At 27.5% G+C, this 18,537-nt stretch overlaps 1 protein-coding gene and 2 non-coding genes across 5 annotated transcripts; 1 reads left to right on the plus strand and 2 right to left on the minus strand.

Moving 5' to 3' along the window:
* Positions 1-596: 596 nt before the first annotated feature.
* LOC109811802 (serine/threonine-protein kinase SAPK3) lies at positions 597-4,287 on the plus strand. 3 transcript variants are annotated; one of them, XM_020375635.3, is made up of 10 exons: positions 597-848; positions 1,028-1,174; positions 1,927-2,001; positions 2,612-2,713; positions 2,821-2,874; positions 2,948-3,040; positions 3,169-3,261; positions 3,425-3,529; positions 3,613-3,711; positions 3,871-4,287. In XM_020375635.3, exons 2-10 carry the CDS (start codon positions 1,052-1,054, stop codon positions 4,135-4,137), a joined length of 1,011 nt encoding a protein of 336 aa, XP_020231224.1. In that variant the 5' UTR covers positions 597-848; positions 1,028-1,051; the 3' UTR covers positions 4,138-4,287. The 3 variants fall into 3 exon arrangements, with proteins under 3 accessions (XP_020231224.1, XP_020231225.1, XP_020231226.1); XM_020375636.3 differs by lacking the exon at positions 597-848 and having other exon boundaries at positions 1,004-1,174; XM_020375637.3 differs by lacking the exons at positions 597-848; positions 1,028-1,174 and adding an exon at positions 1,334-1,384.
* Positions 4,288-5,901: 1,614 nt separating this feature from the next.
* TRNAW-CCA (transfer RNA tryptophan (anticodon CCA)) lies at positions 5,902-5,973 on the minus strand. Its single transcript has one exon. It is a non-coding gene; the product is annotated as a tRNA-Trp (tRNA).
* Positions 5,974-10,323: 4,350 nt separating this feature from the next.
* On the minus strand, positions 10,324-10,395 carry TRNAW-CCA (transfer RNA tryptophan (anticodon CCA)). The gene has a single exon. It is a non-coding gene; the product is annotated as a tRNA-Trp (tRNA).
* Positions 10,396-18,537: the final 8,142 nt, after the last annotated feature.

The raw sequence follows: 18,537 nt of genomic DNA on the forward strand, positions 1-18,537 counted from the left end.
AGATAACAAAAATATAATATATTCAATAACAGGATAAACTTTAATACTATTTTAAGAAAATAATTAGAATCTCAATCCAATTTTACAAAATCAACATATAAACATCATTTATATATTTTATTTTGGCGTTATAATATTTTGTTTTTTTCCTTTTTTTTTTTTTATTTCTTTAGAATCAAATAACTCTAAAATCTACTTTATTCTTTTACTCTATTTTCAATCACCATACATTTCTCTCTGTGATGCGCAAGCTGATCCAAACAACGGGAGAACAAACTCCTTGCTTTAAGTCCTTAAAAAATATCTTATATTAGTATTTATGTAACTTTTAAGACTCATAACTCAAAAACTATTTTTTATATTCTTAAAAGTTTATTCCAATCTAAAAATATATAAATAAAATTATTTTTTAAAGCTTAATTTAAAAATATTTTTATTTTTTAACAAAAAGATGTTATTATTAATTTTTAAAAATTAAACTTTAAAAGTAATTTTAGACGTGGATCTTTAACTGTGCGAGAGGAATAGAGTGAAAAATAATATATAAAAAAATATCTTCCCTAGATAAGAGTATAAAAATGGCAATACTGAAGAGGGCAAAAGAAAAGAAAAGAATCGAAATTTGGACAGCGCAGACACACATAAGGAAATAGAAGACGCGTTAGATAGTGGGAAGCAAATAACAACTGTTCCTTCTGATCAGTCATCACCACTGTTTAAGAAATGTTCATCAAACTAACTTTTCAGATTAAATTCCATTCCCTGCCTCCCTCACTTTTCTACACATAGAAAAAACAAAAGAAATACACTATAACTTGATCATATGATTTTCTAGGAGGAGAAACTAGGTGAGCCAGAGCCACTAACCTCTGCTCTCACATGATTAATTATGTTTCTTTCTTTGATTTTTTCCTTGTCTTGCGTATGCCTCTTTGGTCCCCTTCAATTTATTTATTCATCTATTGTTAATATGCATGTATAAATATATTATTGTAATTAGTTTAAGTTGTTGTGTTCACTTATTGAGGTTTTGTGAGGGTTGACACTTGACATGGAGGAGCGGTATGAGCCATTGAAGGAGCTTGGTTCTGGCAATTTTGGTGTGGCCAGGCTCGCCAAAGACAAGAAAACCGGACACCTTGTTGCGGTCAAATACATAGAGAGGGGTAAAAAGGTAATTACCCCTTTTGCTCAATTCTCCTCCACTGCTCACTAATGCTGTTGCTGCTTGGTTGCTCCGCATATTTTCTTTGCATTCATTCTTCTGTTTCTCACCCATCTGAATTTCGAAACTGACGTCTCATCTCTTTTATTTCCCTTTTTCTCTACTTTCAAAATCATGAAATAAATGTTCAGTGTTTCGTTACATCAATATCAAATCAAGGTACAATAACAATGATTGGGTTTTGGAAACTGTTCAGCAGAGGAACTTTTTTTTTTTATTTTTTCCTGATGAAAATATTTCCTTCCTTGTTCCTTGTATGCATAAAAGTCTTCAGTAAAATCTCAAAGAAAATTCTGCTGCAAAACATCGAGTCTTCAAAGGGCTAGCAACTAGAACACCAATTTGTTCATTCTTTTTAATTTCAATTTCAAGTAAAAAGCCTCAAATTGAATGCTTTAGTTTCTTATGATGCCTTTTGCTGCCACTCTTGTTGAAATTTTGACTTCCTTCGAATCTGGACAACATTATGTACCAAAAGTTGATGGATGATGAATTTTAGTCGGTGATGTTCATAAAAGATGAAATTTATTTTTGTTGTTCTCTATCATGTTTAAGTTTCTTACATCACCATTCTCTGCGAGAAGCTTATTATCAAGCTTAAAGGGCTAGTAGCACCGGTTTTATTCTGAAGTAGTTATGTCCAAAAATTTCTATGATCTGTGTTTGTTCTGATTCTGAGTGAGCTATGTTTGTGGTATCAGATTGATGAGAATGTTCAGAGGGAGATAATTAACCACCGATCTTTAAGGCATCCAAATATAATCAGGTTCAAAGAGGTAGGATCTTGCTTTTAATCCTCAAATTGCTTCTTCGCTACATTTGAAGGAGAATTGGGCATTTTGAGTTAAGCATATAGTTATCTGCTTTATCTTTTTGCACGAAGTTCTTATCTTACACTTTGCTTGAAACTTGTCCCAAAGATATTTGGTGGTGTAATTTGTAATTCCCATTGCAATGAGTTGTTATTGTTGACATAATGTGCATAAAGTTATGTGTGTGTTGCATTATTACTAAAATAAATGAGGCCATAATAATTTTCAGTGAGACAATTGCTGTATGTAATTCACAAAAAGTTATGTGACGAACATAACATTTTCCTGCATTATTTCTTCAGCAAATCAATTGGATCAATACCTTAAAGAGAAACTAACAAAAATTAAGAACCAAGCCTTATCATATTAAATTTGATTTGTACCTTCAGAAAGGAAAAAGAGAATGCTCAATTAGTGCAATTTCCTGCTTTTGATGCTGTGATTCATTTATCTATCCTTTTACATGGACTTGGATCAAATTTTAGTCAAGCATGATCATGATTTGTTCCATTCAGATTCAGAGCTTTCAGAAGTTACATACAACAAAATGCTGAATGAGATATCTTTCATGCAGGTCTTGTTGACCCCTACACATTTAGCTATAGTATTGGAGTATGCCTCAGGTGGTGAACTTTTTGAGAGGATATGTACTGCTGGTCGATTTAGTGAAGATGAGGTTATAGAATCTATTGTCGTTGATCTGTTTCCTCATAAATAATCTGTATACATGAATAAGGTAATCATATTGAAATTTACCAAGTGAATGAATTCCCTATATTGCAGGCAAGATATTTCTTCCAGCAGCTAATATCTGGGGTTAGCTACTGTCATTCAATGGTAGGCACTCAGAATTCATTGTGTTCTTGATTACAAGATCATGTCTCATATCATGTTACGCTTCCTATTTCAGGAAATTTGTCATAGAGATCTGAAATTGGAAAACACTCTCTTGGATGGAAATCCTTCTCCTCGACTTAAAATTTGTGACTTCGGTTACTCCAAGGTTAATAGCATTTCGCCTAAATGAGCCTTTTTGGAGATAGATGATATACATTATATTATATCTATTCCTCACATATGTTTCTTATAATTTTTGTTGGCTGTCCTATTTAATTTAATATGCAATTGCAGTCTGCTCTACTGCACTCTCAACCTAAATCAACAGTGGGAACTCCTGCATACATTGCTCCGGAGGTTCTGTCACGGAAGGAGTATGATGGAAAGGTATTAGAGTTTCTCTGCTATTTCCCTTAGGCGCTTGTCAAGCCACATTCTATGGCAATTGGAAGCCATGGTTTGACAATTGAAACTCGGTCTCGCTTCCATTTAAAAGTTCATAATATGATCCCAAATTCTCAATTACTCACCCAAATTGGCTCTTTTGTAGATTTCAGATGTTTGGTCCTGTGGTGTGACTCTTTATGTTATGCTAGTTGGTGCATACCCATTTGAAGATCCAGAAGATCCTAGAAATTTCAGAAAGACTATTGGGGTGAGCACTCGTTTAACTTCAAAGTTCCTTCATGCTTACTCATTGATAGAAGGAGACTTAAACTCTGATTCTCTGGTGGGTAGAGAATAATAGGTGTTCAGTACTCCATACCGGACTATGTTCGTGTTTCTTCTGAGTGTAGGAATCTTCTCTCTCGCATCTTTGTTGCCGATCCTGCAAAGGTATGCATCTTTAATTCTACAAAAGCATACAAAATGTCAATGTAATGAACATTAGATAAACCCATATTTCACAATTAAATTAAACTCACGTTGATTTAGTTCTAGTATAATGAGAATCTCCCCATTTTTCAAACTAACTATTTCTGATCATTGTTAAAGAGGATCACCATCCCAGAGATAAAACAGAACCCTTGGTTTCTGAAGAATTTGCCTAAAGAGATCATTGAAGCTGAAAGAAAAGGTTTCGAGGAAACAAAGAAAGACCAACCAAGCCAGAGAGTTGAAGAAATCATGAGGATCATACAAGAGGCAATGATACCAGGAAAAGCATCCAAAGCTGGTGATGGTGGACAAGCTGGCACTGGATCATTAGATGTTGAAGATGATGAGGAAATTGATGTTAGTGGTGACTATGAACCTGTGTGATCGAGAACTTGATTAGTTGATGACCAGATTGTCTATAAGACATAGTCAGCATTTATCACAACACTGGTGTTCTAAAGATACTTATTATACTCAGGCGTGAAATAGGATTGTGTTTATTTACATGAATAATAATATTAAGATTTAAGAAAAGGCTGGTATTGGTTTATAGTTTCAGTAAACTATTTGTTTGGTACGTGGTTTACCAACAGAGCAAATACTTTGTATAAAAGGAGTATTTGATATTTTCACATGTTGGGAAAAAAAACTTGAACATGATGAGATCAAAGAATACAATGCACGAAAAACACCACTTATAAAAATAGAGGACACAATTTTAACGTGGTCCGGTAACTCGTATGGTCTTACTTATATTCATAAGTAACAAATATTTACTATTTCAAAAGTTTGCTTAGTAAAATTGAGAAAATTCTCCTTATTACAAATTTTTGTAAACAAACATAAATAATCTTCTCATTGCAAGTTTTCTAAATAAACTTTAGAAATCTTCTCCGAGCCTCTAACTGGGACAACAATTCAAATATCAAAATAGATGGAGTGAGTGAAAATTTAAGAGGAACCCTTTTTAAGAATTTATTATTATTTATTTTAAGTCTTTAGGATGTTATTTAAATTTGTATACTTTTTAATTTATTTTAGACATTTGTTTTCTTTTTTAATATTAAGATGATGATAATGTTTGATTTTTGTATTATAGTTTAGCTTAATATGTAAAGCCAAAAAAATAAAAATGTTAGTGTGTTTTCAATGTGTGTGGAGGAATTTTTTCAACAATATTATAAGAGTTATGACAAAAAAAGACATAAAAGTTTGAAATTTTGTTATTTGATAAGAATAGGTTTTATAATTTGACAATATATCACCAAAGACCTTTTAGGGTGTGTTTGATTAAATTAGTTTATAAGTTAGTTAAAGTTTTATAAACTAATTGAAAACTTATAAGAGAAGAAAAAAAATAAAAAGTATACCCGACACATTCTTTTTAAAAAAAAACGAGAGACTATAATATGAGGGGTTTTAAGAAACTAAAAGCAAACTTCTATAGATTTGCAACTTGCAAGGTTTAACAAAATTTAATCCTTTTCTATTGCCATTACGCACATATATATAGAAGGAAAAAATATTTTACCTTTATGTTTTTCTATAAGAAAAAGTCTTGAAGTAATAATATAAAGTACAAGTGTTTAAAAATTCTGTTGGTCCAATCCACTACCATTGAAATCAATCATCCAAAAACACTAGACCATGTACAAAAGTAGGGCATGTGACGATGTACATAAGTATGAAAGAAAAAAAATCTTCCTCATCAAAATCGCATGACCTCAATTCTCTATAAACAAAATAGTTTGGTCCGTAATTTTGAGTATAAAAAAGTTAATAAATAATGATATCTCAAATAGAGCACTATGAATACATTATGAATGTGAATTTGATTGAAATAAACTGATATTATAAAATTTTGTATATTGTTATTTAACTATAAATTATCATTTTATTAGAAAAATTTAACTTCCTAATGATATTTTTTTAATATTTTATTTTTAATTAGTTACCACTTACCAGTAAAATATTTACCCAAATAATATATTAAAATTAATCTGGAAATGTATAGGGCATAATCAGTGATTTATGTAATGACATCTGATTTGATTTTGATCCCTAAACAAGATAAGGTGTCAATGACTTTTGCGGACTGCTGACATATTTGATATTTTGAATAAAGAAAGAAAAAAAAAACCTGGGAATTGAACCCGACGTGAATCGAACACGCAACCTTCTGATCTGGAGTCAGACGCGCTACCATTGCGCCACGGATCCGATGTTGATGATGACTGTAATATATTTATGTCGAATCACATAACTTGGAAATGAATATAAATAAGTAGACACGAATTCAATATTTATCTAATGGTCTAGCTCAGCTGCATAATAATTAATGTTCAATATATTTCTGTATAATAAACTTTTAGGGAGTAACAAATTTTTCTCATTCTCCTCCATATAGGATTAAAATGAAATTTTTGTCCATCCGATTCTAATACAGGGTATCTACTGTGAAATCAATCATCTATGAGAATTAACCTTAATGTAAAATAAAGTGGAACATGAGATTATGTATAGAACTACGAACACAAATAAGGATAAATTCTGGTTGTTAGTACTTTATCTTTTAAAAAATAAGGATTGTGTTTAAAAAGTGATTTTAAATAATTGTTTTTCTGATGTATATAACTGTTAAAGTTTAAAAAAAAAATTGAATTAACAATTAATTATACATGTTCACATAATTTGATATAACAAATCATCAAATTGAATCCGATTAAAAATATGAAAGATTAAATTTAACCAGTTAAAAAATATAGCACGAAATTTAAACTAAATTTAAATAGAAAAGCTTTTTATCTAATTTTATAGACTAACTTTAGCAAGCAATTAGCATGTAAAACTTTTATTCTACTTTGGTTTTAGTTACATGTTAGAGTATTTTATTATTATTATTATTATTATTATTATTATTGGTAGTTATCTTTTGTAATGACTTTACCAAATTAAATTTCACGAAGTTAATAATTGAACACATTTATTTTCGGATCCATAATTGGTTCGAAGTTTTTTTTAAAGTTAATTAGTTGAGTTTAAATAAATTCTATATTGTTTTCATGTTTAAATTATAGTCGTACCACTTTGCGAAATGGTATCAAACTATTAATATATAGTTTTATTTTCATTAATTATCTTTTTAAATATGTTCAATTTATTTTTATTTCAATCATAGCCTTTGTTGAATCATCTTAATACATGTTTTTATTTTTGTTCTTTATCTTTTTAAATATATTTAATTTTGTCTTTTATTTTAAATAAAGTTGAATTTAGTCCTTATTATAAGTCCTCCGTATTTAAAACTATGTCAATGAATATAATTAATAATTAATTCGATTTTTTTTTACGTTGATCATTGCATGCATCAGAAAATGAATCATTTTTAATCACTCTACAAACATAAAAGAATAAATTGATTAATTTTTTACAATAAAAAGACCAATCTGAATTGAAAAATAAATAACATAAAGGAATAGATATAAATCTTGAACACAAAAATAATTTTCCTTTACAAATTTGTATCACTTTAACTCTAAATAAGAGTAGTTTGATACGTAATTTCACTGCAGAAACATTAATGAATAATAAAGTTTAAATTCATTAAACTTCGATGCATTAGATGCTTAAATGAATATGATTTTAATTGAAATTAATTGATATTATAATAATTTTATATTGTTATTTAATTATAAATTATTATATTATGTAAAATTACTATCTTTTTAACAACTATTTAAAAATTATATTTATTTATTTATTTTAATTAATTACCAATAGGAATGAGAATAAGTTAAACTTTAAACGTCATTTATGTCTTGACTTATTTAAAATTTAGTCTAATATGACCTGATTAATAAAATATCATACTTAGACTTTTAAAAAAAGTCTACTTATTTGAAAAAGGTTGATCTTAATTTTATAAAAAAGTTTATTAAATTTGATATATCAACATATTTGTATATATATTATTAAAAAATAATGTGTGTGTTACATTATTAACAATATAAATAAATAAACTTGAAATAAAAAAAAAATTAAATTATCAATAATTTTTAGATTTTCACTACAATTAAGCATTTTATATTTATTGTTTGTACGAAATCAAAAATAAATTTTTTTGTAAATACATCTTTGTTTGTTTATCGTTAGTTATTTAAAATACTTCAAATGAGATATAAAAAATATTTAGAAAGTTTTTTCCTCATAACATTATTTTTTTCATCATAGTATGTGTGTGTTAAATCAAACGACAATCTTAGATCTCTTGAATTTAGAGATTAATGCTAACAAACAAAACATTTTTATAAGATAAAATATTTTCAAAAACGTCTTTGAAAATATCTTTGGAAACACTTATCAGACAAAGTGTAAAACACATAATCATTTAAAAGACGATGTAAATATGAAGAAACATACAATTTGTCTCATATACATTAAATGCTTATTATCTATTGAGACTAACTCATATACATTAAATGCTTATTATTTATTGAGACTAATGATAAAAGTTTCTTAAATGTTTCATTCCTTAATAGATCAAACTAGGAGATTATCTTGGAACTCAAAATTCTATCAAAGAAAACAAAATCATATTTTTTAGGGCCAAGGACAAAGATCCCTAGAATCACAAAGAAAAATAAATAAAGTCATTGTTGCTATTGTAGTGCGCTGGAATTACTTCTATAAGCTTCATTTGGTATGAAAAATTGATAAGTAACTTCATTGATTAGATAAGAGATATAATTTGGTGAAATGCATTTAATGCTCACATTAAATGAGTCGAATAATTACCTGTCATCATAAATAAAGATGATAAAGATAAATGAAACAAACTTGAGAGCTAGACTCAAAGTGTTGTAATGGTCATCTTTTTTTAACTACTATATAAGAAAATTCAAAACATAAGAAAGAAGATAAATAAATATATACAAGAGAAGTGCAATACACAAAAAAGACTTATATAAAAAGAAACATTATCTAAAAATTATTCTTTCTTGTAAAAATCTTATTACTTTATACTGGTTGTATAACGTCTAAGTAAGATAAATATAATACTTGTGTAACCTTCATAATCATTGTCATAAGATTAAGTCTGGAGGGATTTGTCTAAAAAAGAATACTCATTTTGAGCTTGGAGAGGCTTGACAGTAAAAAAAAAATACTTGGTTAGTAAGCTTAAAGAGACTTGTTGTTAAAAGAATACTTGGGTAGTTACTTGAAGAGGCAAGTCAAGTCAAATAATATTTAAGGTTGAGCTAGAAGTGATTTGTTGAAAGGATACTTATTTCTTTATTTAAAGATAGTAAAACTCAATCTGATTAGATTGAAAACTATATGTAATTTCAATGATTGAGATGAACTAGTATAAAAATACCTAGTGTTTCATTTGATTGCTCTTTGTACTTTATCTGACTAACATTACTATTTTATTATGAAAAATGTGCGGGTTTTTGATACATACTATTAAACCCTATTATAATGTTTATCTTTTCTTCACGGTGAGACCTATTTAGTTTTTTTTTATTTTAAATTCCAAATTTTAATAATAATATAATAAACTATTTTTTATTATGTAAATTAAAAAAAAATATTATAAAAGTTAAAAAAATTGTATGTACATCTAATAATATAATATTTGACTTATTTAAAATTAAATTTATTAATTTATTCAACATTATTAATGTAAAATATGTTTTTAAATAGGTTAAAATCCAAAGTTTTTAAAAAATTAGATAAACTTGGTCCTTAATTTTATAGAATAAATCTTCATAATTACAATAAAATGTTTACATTAAGAGTAAAATGTTTACATTAAGAATATATATAGCTTTATAGTTGACCTTTCATATTTTAATTTTAAATAAAATAATTAGATGAAAATTTGATGTGCATGGCCCATTTCATGCATAGACCCATTAGAAAAGTAGAAAAATTAAAATGAAGTATAAATTTATATATATAGCTTTATAGTTGACCTTCCATATTTTAATTTTAAAGAAAATTAAATTGTTCAATTAAATGAAAATGTGATATGTATATGGCCCATTTCATAGTGTGTTAGATATATCATTTTATATTTGACCTTCCATACAACATTTTATATTAATTCAAGATAAATTGATATTTTATTTTTATAAAATAAAATTGACATAATATATTTATTTTAAAATACACTAAAATATGAATACTTTGATTATCTTTGAGTTGTTATTCAATTTTAATAAAATTTGATATATACATATAAAGTGATATGAATTTTCAATTTAACAGTTGGATTTAAAAAATACACAATTAATATAAAATTATTGAGCGGTGTAATACTTAGTAAAAATCACACCGGTATTATTTGAACCTCCTCATATATATATAACTTTTACTAAGTGTTACATACAAATTTGGTGATCAAAATTGAATATATTTTGTTTAATAAAAATGAAGTATCAAATCATCTTAGATTAATATAAATTTATATATATATATATATATATATATATATATATATGTATAATCTAATTATAACCCCCTCTATATATAAAAAAAATTTAAATCAATTAATTAGATGAAAATTGAACCCGACGTGAATCGAACACACAACCTTCTGATCTGGAGTCAGACGCGCTACCATTGCGCCACGGATCCATGGTTGACTACAATTGTAATACAATTCAACAAATAAGAAAAACTGAGATAAGAATATTTGCGTTAATTTCCATAATATATGGTTACGGAAACTACGCAATTACAAAATGAGTTAACGATACAGCATATTCGGTCTAAGGTTTTTATTATTTTTATTCATTAGGCTTAAATATATATTTTTCTTTTAAGTTTTAAATTATATTTATTTTTAATCTCTCAAATTTAAAATTAATTTTTTTTTTATTTTTTAAAAATTATTTTAGTCTCTTTACTCAAAATAAAACTTATTTATTAATGAATCTGTCACATAAAACTCACATATTTATTAGTAAAAACATCACATAATTAAATTTAGTTAATATTGTACATGTTACTCAACTTGTCTACATCAATGTTACTATGATCAATCTTTAGAAATTAAAACATTTTTTTTTAAATTACATACAAAGACTAAAATAAGTAATTTTAAATTTAGAAAACAAAAAATAAATTTATTTTAAATTTGAGGGAACAAAGATAAAATGGAACCAAAACTCTATCGATTAATGATAATGTCAAATTAATGTATATAAATGAGAAATAATTTTTATTTTACAAGTTAGTATTTGAAATGTTGAATTAAATTATAATCCATATTTCTTAAGATGATATTATCGTCTATCAATTCACTTGTTATCAAATTATTATCAAATTACTTATAAATGTTTGGTCGTACAAAATTTATATCCAAAATTTTTAGTCTTATATATAGAAAAGTGTGCTAGATATCTCATTTTAAATAGTAAAATTGAATTTGACCAATATCTACTTTCTTAATATATAAACTAATAAAATTGAGTTTTATTCCTTAATTAGTGTTTTCCATTCCTAATTAGTGAGATCTACTTGAATTTATACTGATAAGAGAAACTGTATTGGAAAAAGAGTACAAGAGATATTATAATCATTTTTTTTATAAAGTATTTCTACTTTTTGTCCGACCTTAAACATGTTCCTGCAATTAATGCTTAATGCCCAAGTGCTACTTTTTAAGGACAAGGCAAAAAGAAAATTTGGTTATGTTGTGAGGTTTCTTAGGATTGAATTAAATGATTAATATATATAAATATTCAAATTATGCTAATGGATCCTGGTCTCCCGAATACAATTCTCGGTTAGGCATGATCTTAATCCTATAGTCTTGTTGCATACAACTGAAGTTTCATTTTTCTCAATTCTAGAAGCATTAGGAGTGGAAATCATGCAAGTTGGAAGGTACACGGGAAAAAGATCTGTTCCCATAGGAGTATAGTGAGCATATGGAAGATGGTGAAGGTGAGGATACATAGAAAGACAATCCAAAACCTAAGAATGTATTAACGTAGGACAACAATGTGCTAAAAGAGAATACTAGTTGGTATGGGAGGTGTTTCATTTACGAGGTTTAGATCTTCTTGTCTGAGAGGTGTGTTAGGGTTTAGATGAAAGTGAGCCACAATTTTGTTATGCATGTTTGGGCCTTAGATTGGTCTCTGCCTTTAACCCAGCCCTCCCGTGTTATTTTATTTTATTTTTGGTACATAACTCCTTTGTTTAATTTACATTATTAATAAAAGGGATTACACTTTTTTTTAATTTATAATTTTGTTTCTATAATCACTTCTCAAATTAAATTACCCTTTCTTTCTCTACCATTTTTCAAAAACTATCCTTACAATTATACTTAAAAACTTATTATTGATCGTTCAGTTTTTATTTATTTCACAAAAACACTAAGTACATATTTTTATATATGCTAGTACTAAAGAAAGAAAATAAGAGTAACGATAATATTTTGATGTTTGAAATATTATAGAGAAATATAAAGACTTGTTAGAAGTTAATTTGTCTTACTTTTCTTTCCATTTTTTGGATTTCTTTGTTTAAACTTTTTTTTCTTATAAAAACACTTAATTTGAATAAAATAAACACTTTTTTTTTTACTTATTGATATATTTGTTTAAAATTATTTTTTTTGAAAAAAGTATTTTTTTTAAATAAATAAATTTTTAAGAAGCATCTCTTATCTATTTTTTTAAAAAATACTTATTTAATATATATCTTTTAAAATTTAACAAACAAACCCTTATTATGGGCCCAACAAAACAAAATACATAATTATTTGTATTTTCTTCTCTCAAAATCTTCCCATTTCATCTGAACTATAACAATAAAAATGGTCTATCTCATCAAGTGATGTCACTTACATGCATCACTATCATTCAGCTCGATTAGAGACCAAAGCTTCAAATATATTGTTTACTATAAGATCTTCTTGATAATTTTCTTCATTATCATTCTTGATTTCTCTCTCGGTCTTTTCATACGACTACAAACCATACAATCTTATCTCCTCAGCAGTGTTTTAAATTGGGACCGCATTGTGGCTGCAATATTATGGTTGCGGCCTTGTCCGCAACGATATCATATTATAATTGCAGTGAGATCAAAAATCACACATTTTTTCGTAACGTAACGATGTTACGTTCGCAACACATTCGCAATGCACTGCAATACATTCGCAATATAATATATTGATACTATAATTTTAAAATAAATTAAATTATTTATTAAAATAATAGAATTTTTTTTAAAAAGAATTAAAATGTATAAATCCTTAAAAATAAAATATATATTAATAATTATAATTTTTTTATATTTAATAAAAATAATTAATAATTTTACACCGCAATGGCCGTAATCCGTATTGTAATACCCACAATACTCGCAATCACAATAACTGTAACCATGACTGCAACCGCAATTACCATGACTGCAACCGCAATTTAATACCATGCTACTCGGCCATAGCCTTCTTCGTATATATGTATTCATACTTTTTTAACTGATTTCCTTTTTTACCTTTTTTTTTATAATCGGTGTTCACCAATATCATCTCATATATACAATCATTTTGTATCTTATCCTTTACACTTCCAAACATACTACATCATCTTAAGCTTATAATGCAACGTTTATTTGATACAAACACAGATTTCCACAGGGTTTATGTTCAAGAATTCTAAATATGTTAAGCGAAATGCGAATAAATTAGTCTATGATATGGCTCACTTGTTAAATTGCCAAACAATATGAGCATGGAGCAACTAGGTTTATGTTCGCTGCAGAACAATGTCATAGTTTTCTTCTGGTTCTTAACTCAAATAAGTTCGGCAAGAAGCTCAACCTGCCACAGCTCCAATAAATTCTTTCCTACAACAAAATAACTCGATATATGTTTAGATTATAGTTAAAAAATTAAGTTAAATTGAATTTAACTTTCTAAACTAACTTCTAAAAAATAAATAAAAATAAATAATTTGAACTAAGGATGTAGTTAATTTAGTTGTTAAAAAATGTTATTCTTATAATCACAGGTATAACCTCAAACGATTATTTAGTAATTATAGTTTTTGAAGAAACCATATTTATATTCCATTGAATAATTATTTTGAAGGACCTGAGTGTTTAATAAAAGAACAAAATGTGTCGAGTGCAGAGGCAGTACAGTACATGAGTTGTAGTGGGAAGCAAGAAAGCTTGTCTCCCGGAACGACAATGTTGAAGTGGTGTCCATAGAGAGGTGCAGTGAACCAGCAAGTGTAGCTTGGGAGAGTGACGAGGCAGAGTCATAACGGGGTGAGTGTCAATAAGACAAAATGGAGCAACCAAACAAATGCAAAAGAAGAAAAGTACACCAAATAATACTTTAAAGTTTAAAGGTCCAAAAAGGAAAAGTAACTAAAGAAAAACCCACAACAGGATTTTTCCATTTGAAGATGGGAAACAGAATTTAAGGATAAATTTCTTGAATTATAACTTTCTTTTCAAAAAATTAAAACCTTTAATCACTTATTAAGAAAAACAGTTTTTATTATTGTTTTGGATCAGGGCTGACCCCATATGATTTCAATGGATGATCACTTCGGTGGAGGATAAAATTATTAAAATAAATCTAAATTCCACGTTAGCAAGAGATAAAATCAACATAAAATAATTTTCACCTTGAAATCAGATTTTATAATCTGTGGGAATTATGTTTATGAAAAAAAATGATATCATATTTATCTTATATTCATTTAAAAATATTCATTTACAATTTATACGTATAGTAAGCTTGTCAATATTGAATGTAAAAGAAGTGTATTAAAAAAATTCAAATCCTACTTATCATAGATGATTTAAAATAAACTATCCATTATTTATCCATACATAAAATCAAATTTAATAATATTAGATGTAATGAAATATACTAAAGTCTCGCCAACCAAACAAAGGTTAATTATAAAATAGATCAAATTAAATATCTTAATAAAGAAACCTAGAATATATGAGTTGCCTCAAAAAATTCATATAACTTTCCAGTATCGAAGTTCTTAGTAACACTTAGGGGAGTGTATTGGATTAGGATTTTAAAGGACTTTTTTAGTTAAAAAAAATCCTGCTGATTTTAAAAGACTTTGCAGGATTTTCATGACTTTTAAGATTTTGCGGGATTCTACAAGACTTAAAATCAGGATTTTAATGGATTCTGCAAGACTTTTAAATAAGGATTTTAATGGATTCTGTGGGATTTTGTAGAATTTTCGTGGATTTTTGACATTTGATAAGTTTTAAAAAGAGTCAAAGACTAAGATAATAAAAAAAAATAATGTCTAGATAAATAATAATAATAATAATTCTCCATAATATCTTATCCTCTAAAATAGCATTCACCCACATATTCATAGCTATGCTAGTCCTCCAAGCATTAGCGTCTTTTCGCTCTTGCTCCTGGGTTTGAATAATAGGTTCAAAAGTATGATCTTCATTAATTGGTAACGTTGAAGATGAAGGTTCATCCACCGCTTCAATTGGAAATTCATCAGAACGACATTCTTTACGTAGAAAATTATGTAGTTTTGCACATATTAACACAAGTTCTACTTGTGTCTTAAATAAAAATGGAGGTGCTGACATAAAAATTGTGAACCTTGATTTAGAAATACCAAATATTCTCTCGATCACATTCCTTAAAGATGCATGACGAAGATTGAACAATTCGTTCTCATTTTCAAGGTCATTACCCTATCCTGCAAAATTTTGTAGATGATATCTTACACCTCGAAATGGAGCTAAAAATTGGTGTCGATTAAGAAATCCACAATCCACAAAAAAATATTTACCTAATTATATATGCAATATATATAATATTAGTATAATAATAATTATAATTATTATTATTTAAAGAATAAACATTTAGATATAGAGAAATATATATATATATATATATATATATATATATATATATATATATATATATTATTTTAGTTATATATTAAATGATAATTTTTAACGATATTTATAAATGTAAATTATTCTAACAAATATTTTAACAATATTTCTTCTTTTAAAAAATAAGCTAATGAAGGCATAAATCCTAAACCCTAAAAAATTAGATACTGCAATATCTTATGTTAATTTTCTTTTTTTTAAAATATAAAAAAGTCCTAATTTCACAATATAAAAATAAAAATAAAAATTCATAGTAAATAAAATAAAATAATTGTTGAGTCATAAAAGAAGGAGGGATAAGAGTAACAAACTTAAGGAAATGAGAGAAATCGCAATTTTTATGCTGAGAGCGTTCTTCCCCCAACTAAGATCCATTTTCATCTTTCACCTTTTTCTTTTCTTGACGTGTGTAATAAAAAATTACTACTTAAAAGTAGAAATTTCAAGCATTTTTTTGTGTTATATAAAAGAACAAATTCAACTACATAGATTAAAATAAAGCAAGTCAATTAAAGAAAACGAACCAAAAAATAGAGCAAGTCAATAACACTATTATTTACATATCAGAGTTTCACAAAATAGGGGAATGGGATGAGAACAATACTAAAATATTATATATGAACAATGAATAATAGTGCAGTATTATTAGCAGAGAAAAAATGGAGAAGACAGGAGCATAAAAAAAAAAGATGAAAAACTCACTTGAAAATTCTTAAAAAGTCACTTCAAACAATCCTTCAAAATCCGATGGGTTTGGATGGGATTGTTTTATGAATTTGGTATTTATAAATAACACTAAAGTCCTTCAAAATCTCTCACACACAACAATCCTTTAAAATCTTTATATTTTTGAATACCAATGGATTATTTTTAAGTTGTAAAAAATCTCAAATGAATACCAATGGATTTTAATGAACTCTTTAAAAAATCTTGAAAATCTAGATTGAATACCACTGGATTGTTTTTAAGTGACATAAAATCCTGATTGAATACCAATGGACTTTTTTACAAAAAAAAAGTCTTTTAAAATCCTACAAAATCCTAAACCAATACACCCCCCTTACACTCTCACTGTTACCGACAATAAATCTATCATTACTGGACTGTTGGACAATTTTACTCTTGTGAGACCACAATTAAGGTTTCCCAATTGGATTTCATATAACAATCGCTATATGTCTTACAATTATTTTCGTTTTTTATTCATACAAAGTTTAGTGATTAAAACGACTCTATAAAATGCTATTGAACATGTAATCAGAAATTAGTAAAAAATAATTGTTAAAAATATCGTTTTTTTATTCATTTGAAGACGTCTTTATATATATTAATAGGAGAAAGAGACACTTAATATCTTCATATATTTATTTTAATTAATGATTACTGTAAAAAAAAATAATTAAAATTTGAAAATACATAATTGTATCATATGATTTTTTTAATTCTACAGAGTGAGTAATTTTAAAAATTATAAAGTATGTAGTATGAATTTAAGAATAAAAATATCCAATAAATGAGAAAATGAAAACTATAAGAATAACTATTAAAAATATTGTCGTATGTCCGCATGTTGAGTGTCTTTTATTCTTCATTTACACTCGATTTTTGGTACTCTTTTTAGTAATTGTAGATATTTATATATGTTATTTTACCCTCTAAATTGAAAGAATCAAGTTATACTAAAAGAGTATACTCTTTTAGTAGCAAAATTTTAATGAATTTCCTCCATTTGTACAGAAAATTTGAGAAGGCAGAGATCCACAACCATAGCTGTGGATTTGGAGCTCGAGCTGTGGAAATCTAGGAAGGAATTAGGAGTTCAGAAAGTTGCAGCTATAGCTGTGGTTCTGCAGTTATAGCTGTAGAAATCTGGAATGCCCATTTTTTGGTCCAGAGACTTGGAGCTAAAGCTGCAAGTTCACGGCTAAAGCGCTGAGGCATGGGAGATCAAGAAAAGTTACAGAAACTCACAGCCATAGCTGTGGTTTCATAGTTATAGTGTTGGGAGTTGCTTAACCACGAAGGAGTCTCCACAACTATGACTGTGGATCCATAGTTGAAGTGGTGAAGCTTATTTCACCATGAAGAACTCTCCACAGCCATAGCTGTGGATCTACAGCTGCAGCCGTAGGAGAAAAAATCTCATTTTTTGGCCCCTGTTTCGAAGCTCATATAAAAGGGAAAGAAGGAGAAAAACAGGGGCATCACGAAACACAAAGAGAAAAAGAGAGGATTGGGAGCACGAAGAGGAGAAAACAGGGCAAGAGTGAAGATTGGGAAGTTCGATCATTTGGGAACGAAGATCAACCCCTTCTCTTCATCTTTTAATTTGTGATTTCTTCTTCTACTCCTCTGATCTTGTAATGGCCATGTGTGGCTAAATCTTTTGAGGATTGGTCCTGGTGTAACTACTAACTCTTCTATTTCTTAAATCTATATATGCATTTCATTATTATTACTTGTGCTTTATTCTACTTTTAATGTTTATGCTGACTTGATCACCTGTTATATGAATATTTGGTTTTTGAATCCTGTTGGAAAACGTTTTTGAGAACCCAAACTGAATCTTGCACCTAATCATTTTTTGTTCTAGGGATAGACTTGATATAGTTAGTCACCTTTATTCAAGTCATTGTTCTTAATGCAAGGTGTTAGTCTCAAAACATAGAGGAATCATGTTTTGAGATTAATTACTTTAGGATTCAATTTTGAGGGATCTTATTGAATTACTAAATGAACATGAAAGTCATGAAGATGAAATCATATTTATTTTAAGAAAATTTAAGAGTTAACAAGTGCTCTTGGGTCCAATCCTTGTTTTATATAATTGTTCTTATAACTTTTACATTA

This window comes from Cajanus cajan, chromosome 5 (genome assembly GCF_000230855.2).
Source record: "Cajanus cajan strain Asha chromosome 5, NIPB_CcT2T_4, whole genome shotgun sequence".
Lineage (NCBI taxonomy): Eukaryota > Viridiplantae > Streptophyta > Magnoliopsida > Fabales > Fabaceae > Cajanus > Cajanus cajan.

Coding starts and splice junctions, on each gene's coding strand:
- LOC109811802 (XM_020375635.3), top strand. CDS start 1,052: ATGGAGGAGCGGTATGAGCCATTGAAGGAGCTTGGTTCTGGCAATTTT. Junction 2,714..2,820: donor GTCGATTTAGTGAAGATGAG/GTTATAGAATCT, acceptor CCTATATTGCAG/GCAAGATATTTCTTCCAGCA. Junction 2,875..2,947: donor TTAGCTACTGTCATTCAATG/GTAGGCACTCAG, acceptor TTCCTATTTCAG/GAAATTTGTCATAGAGATCT.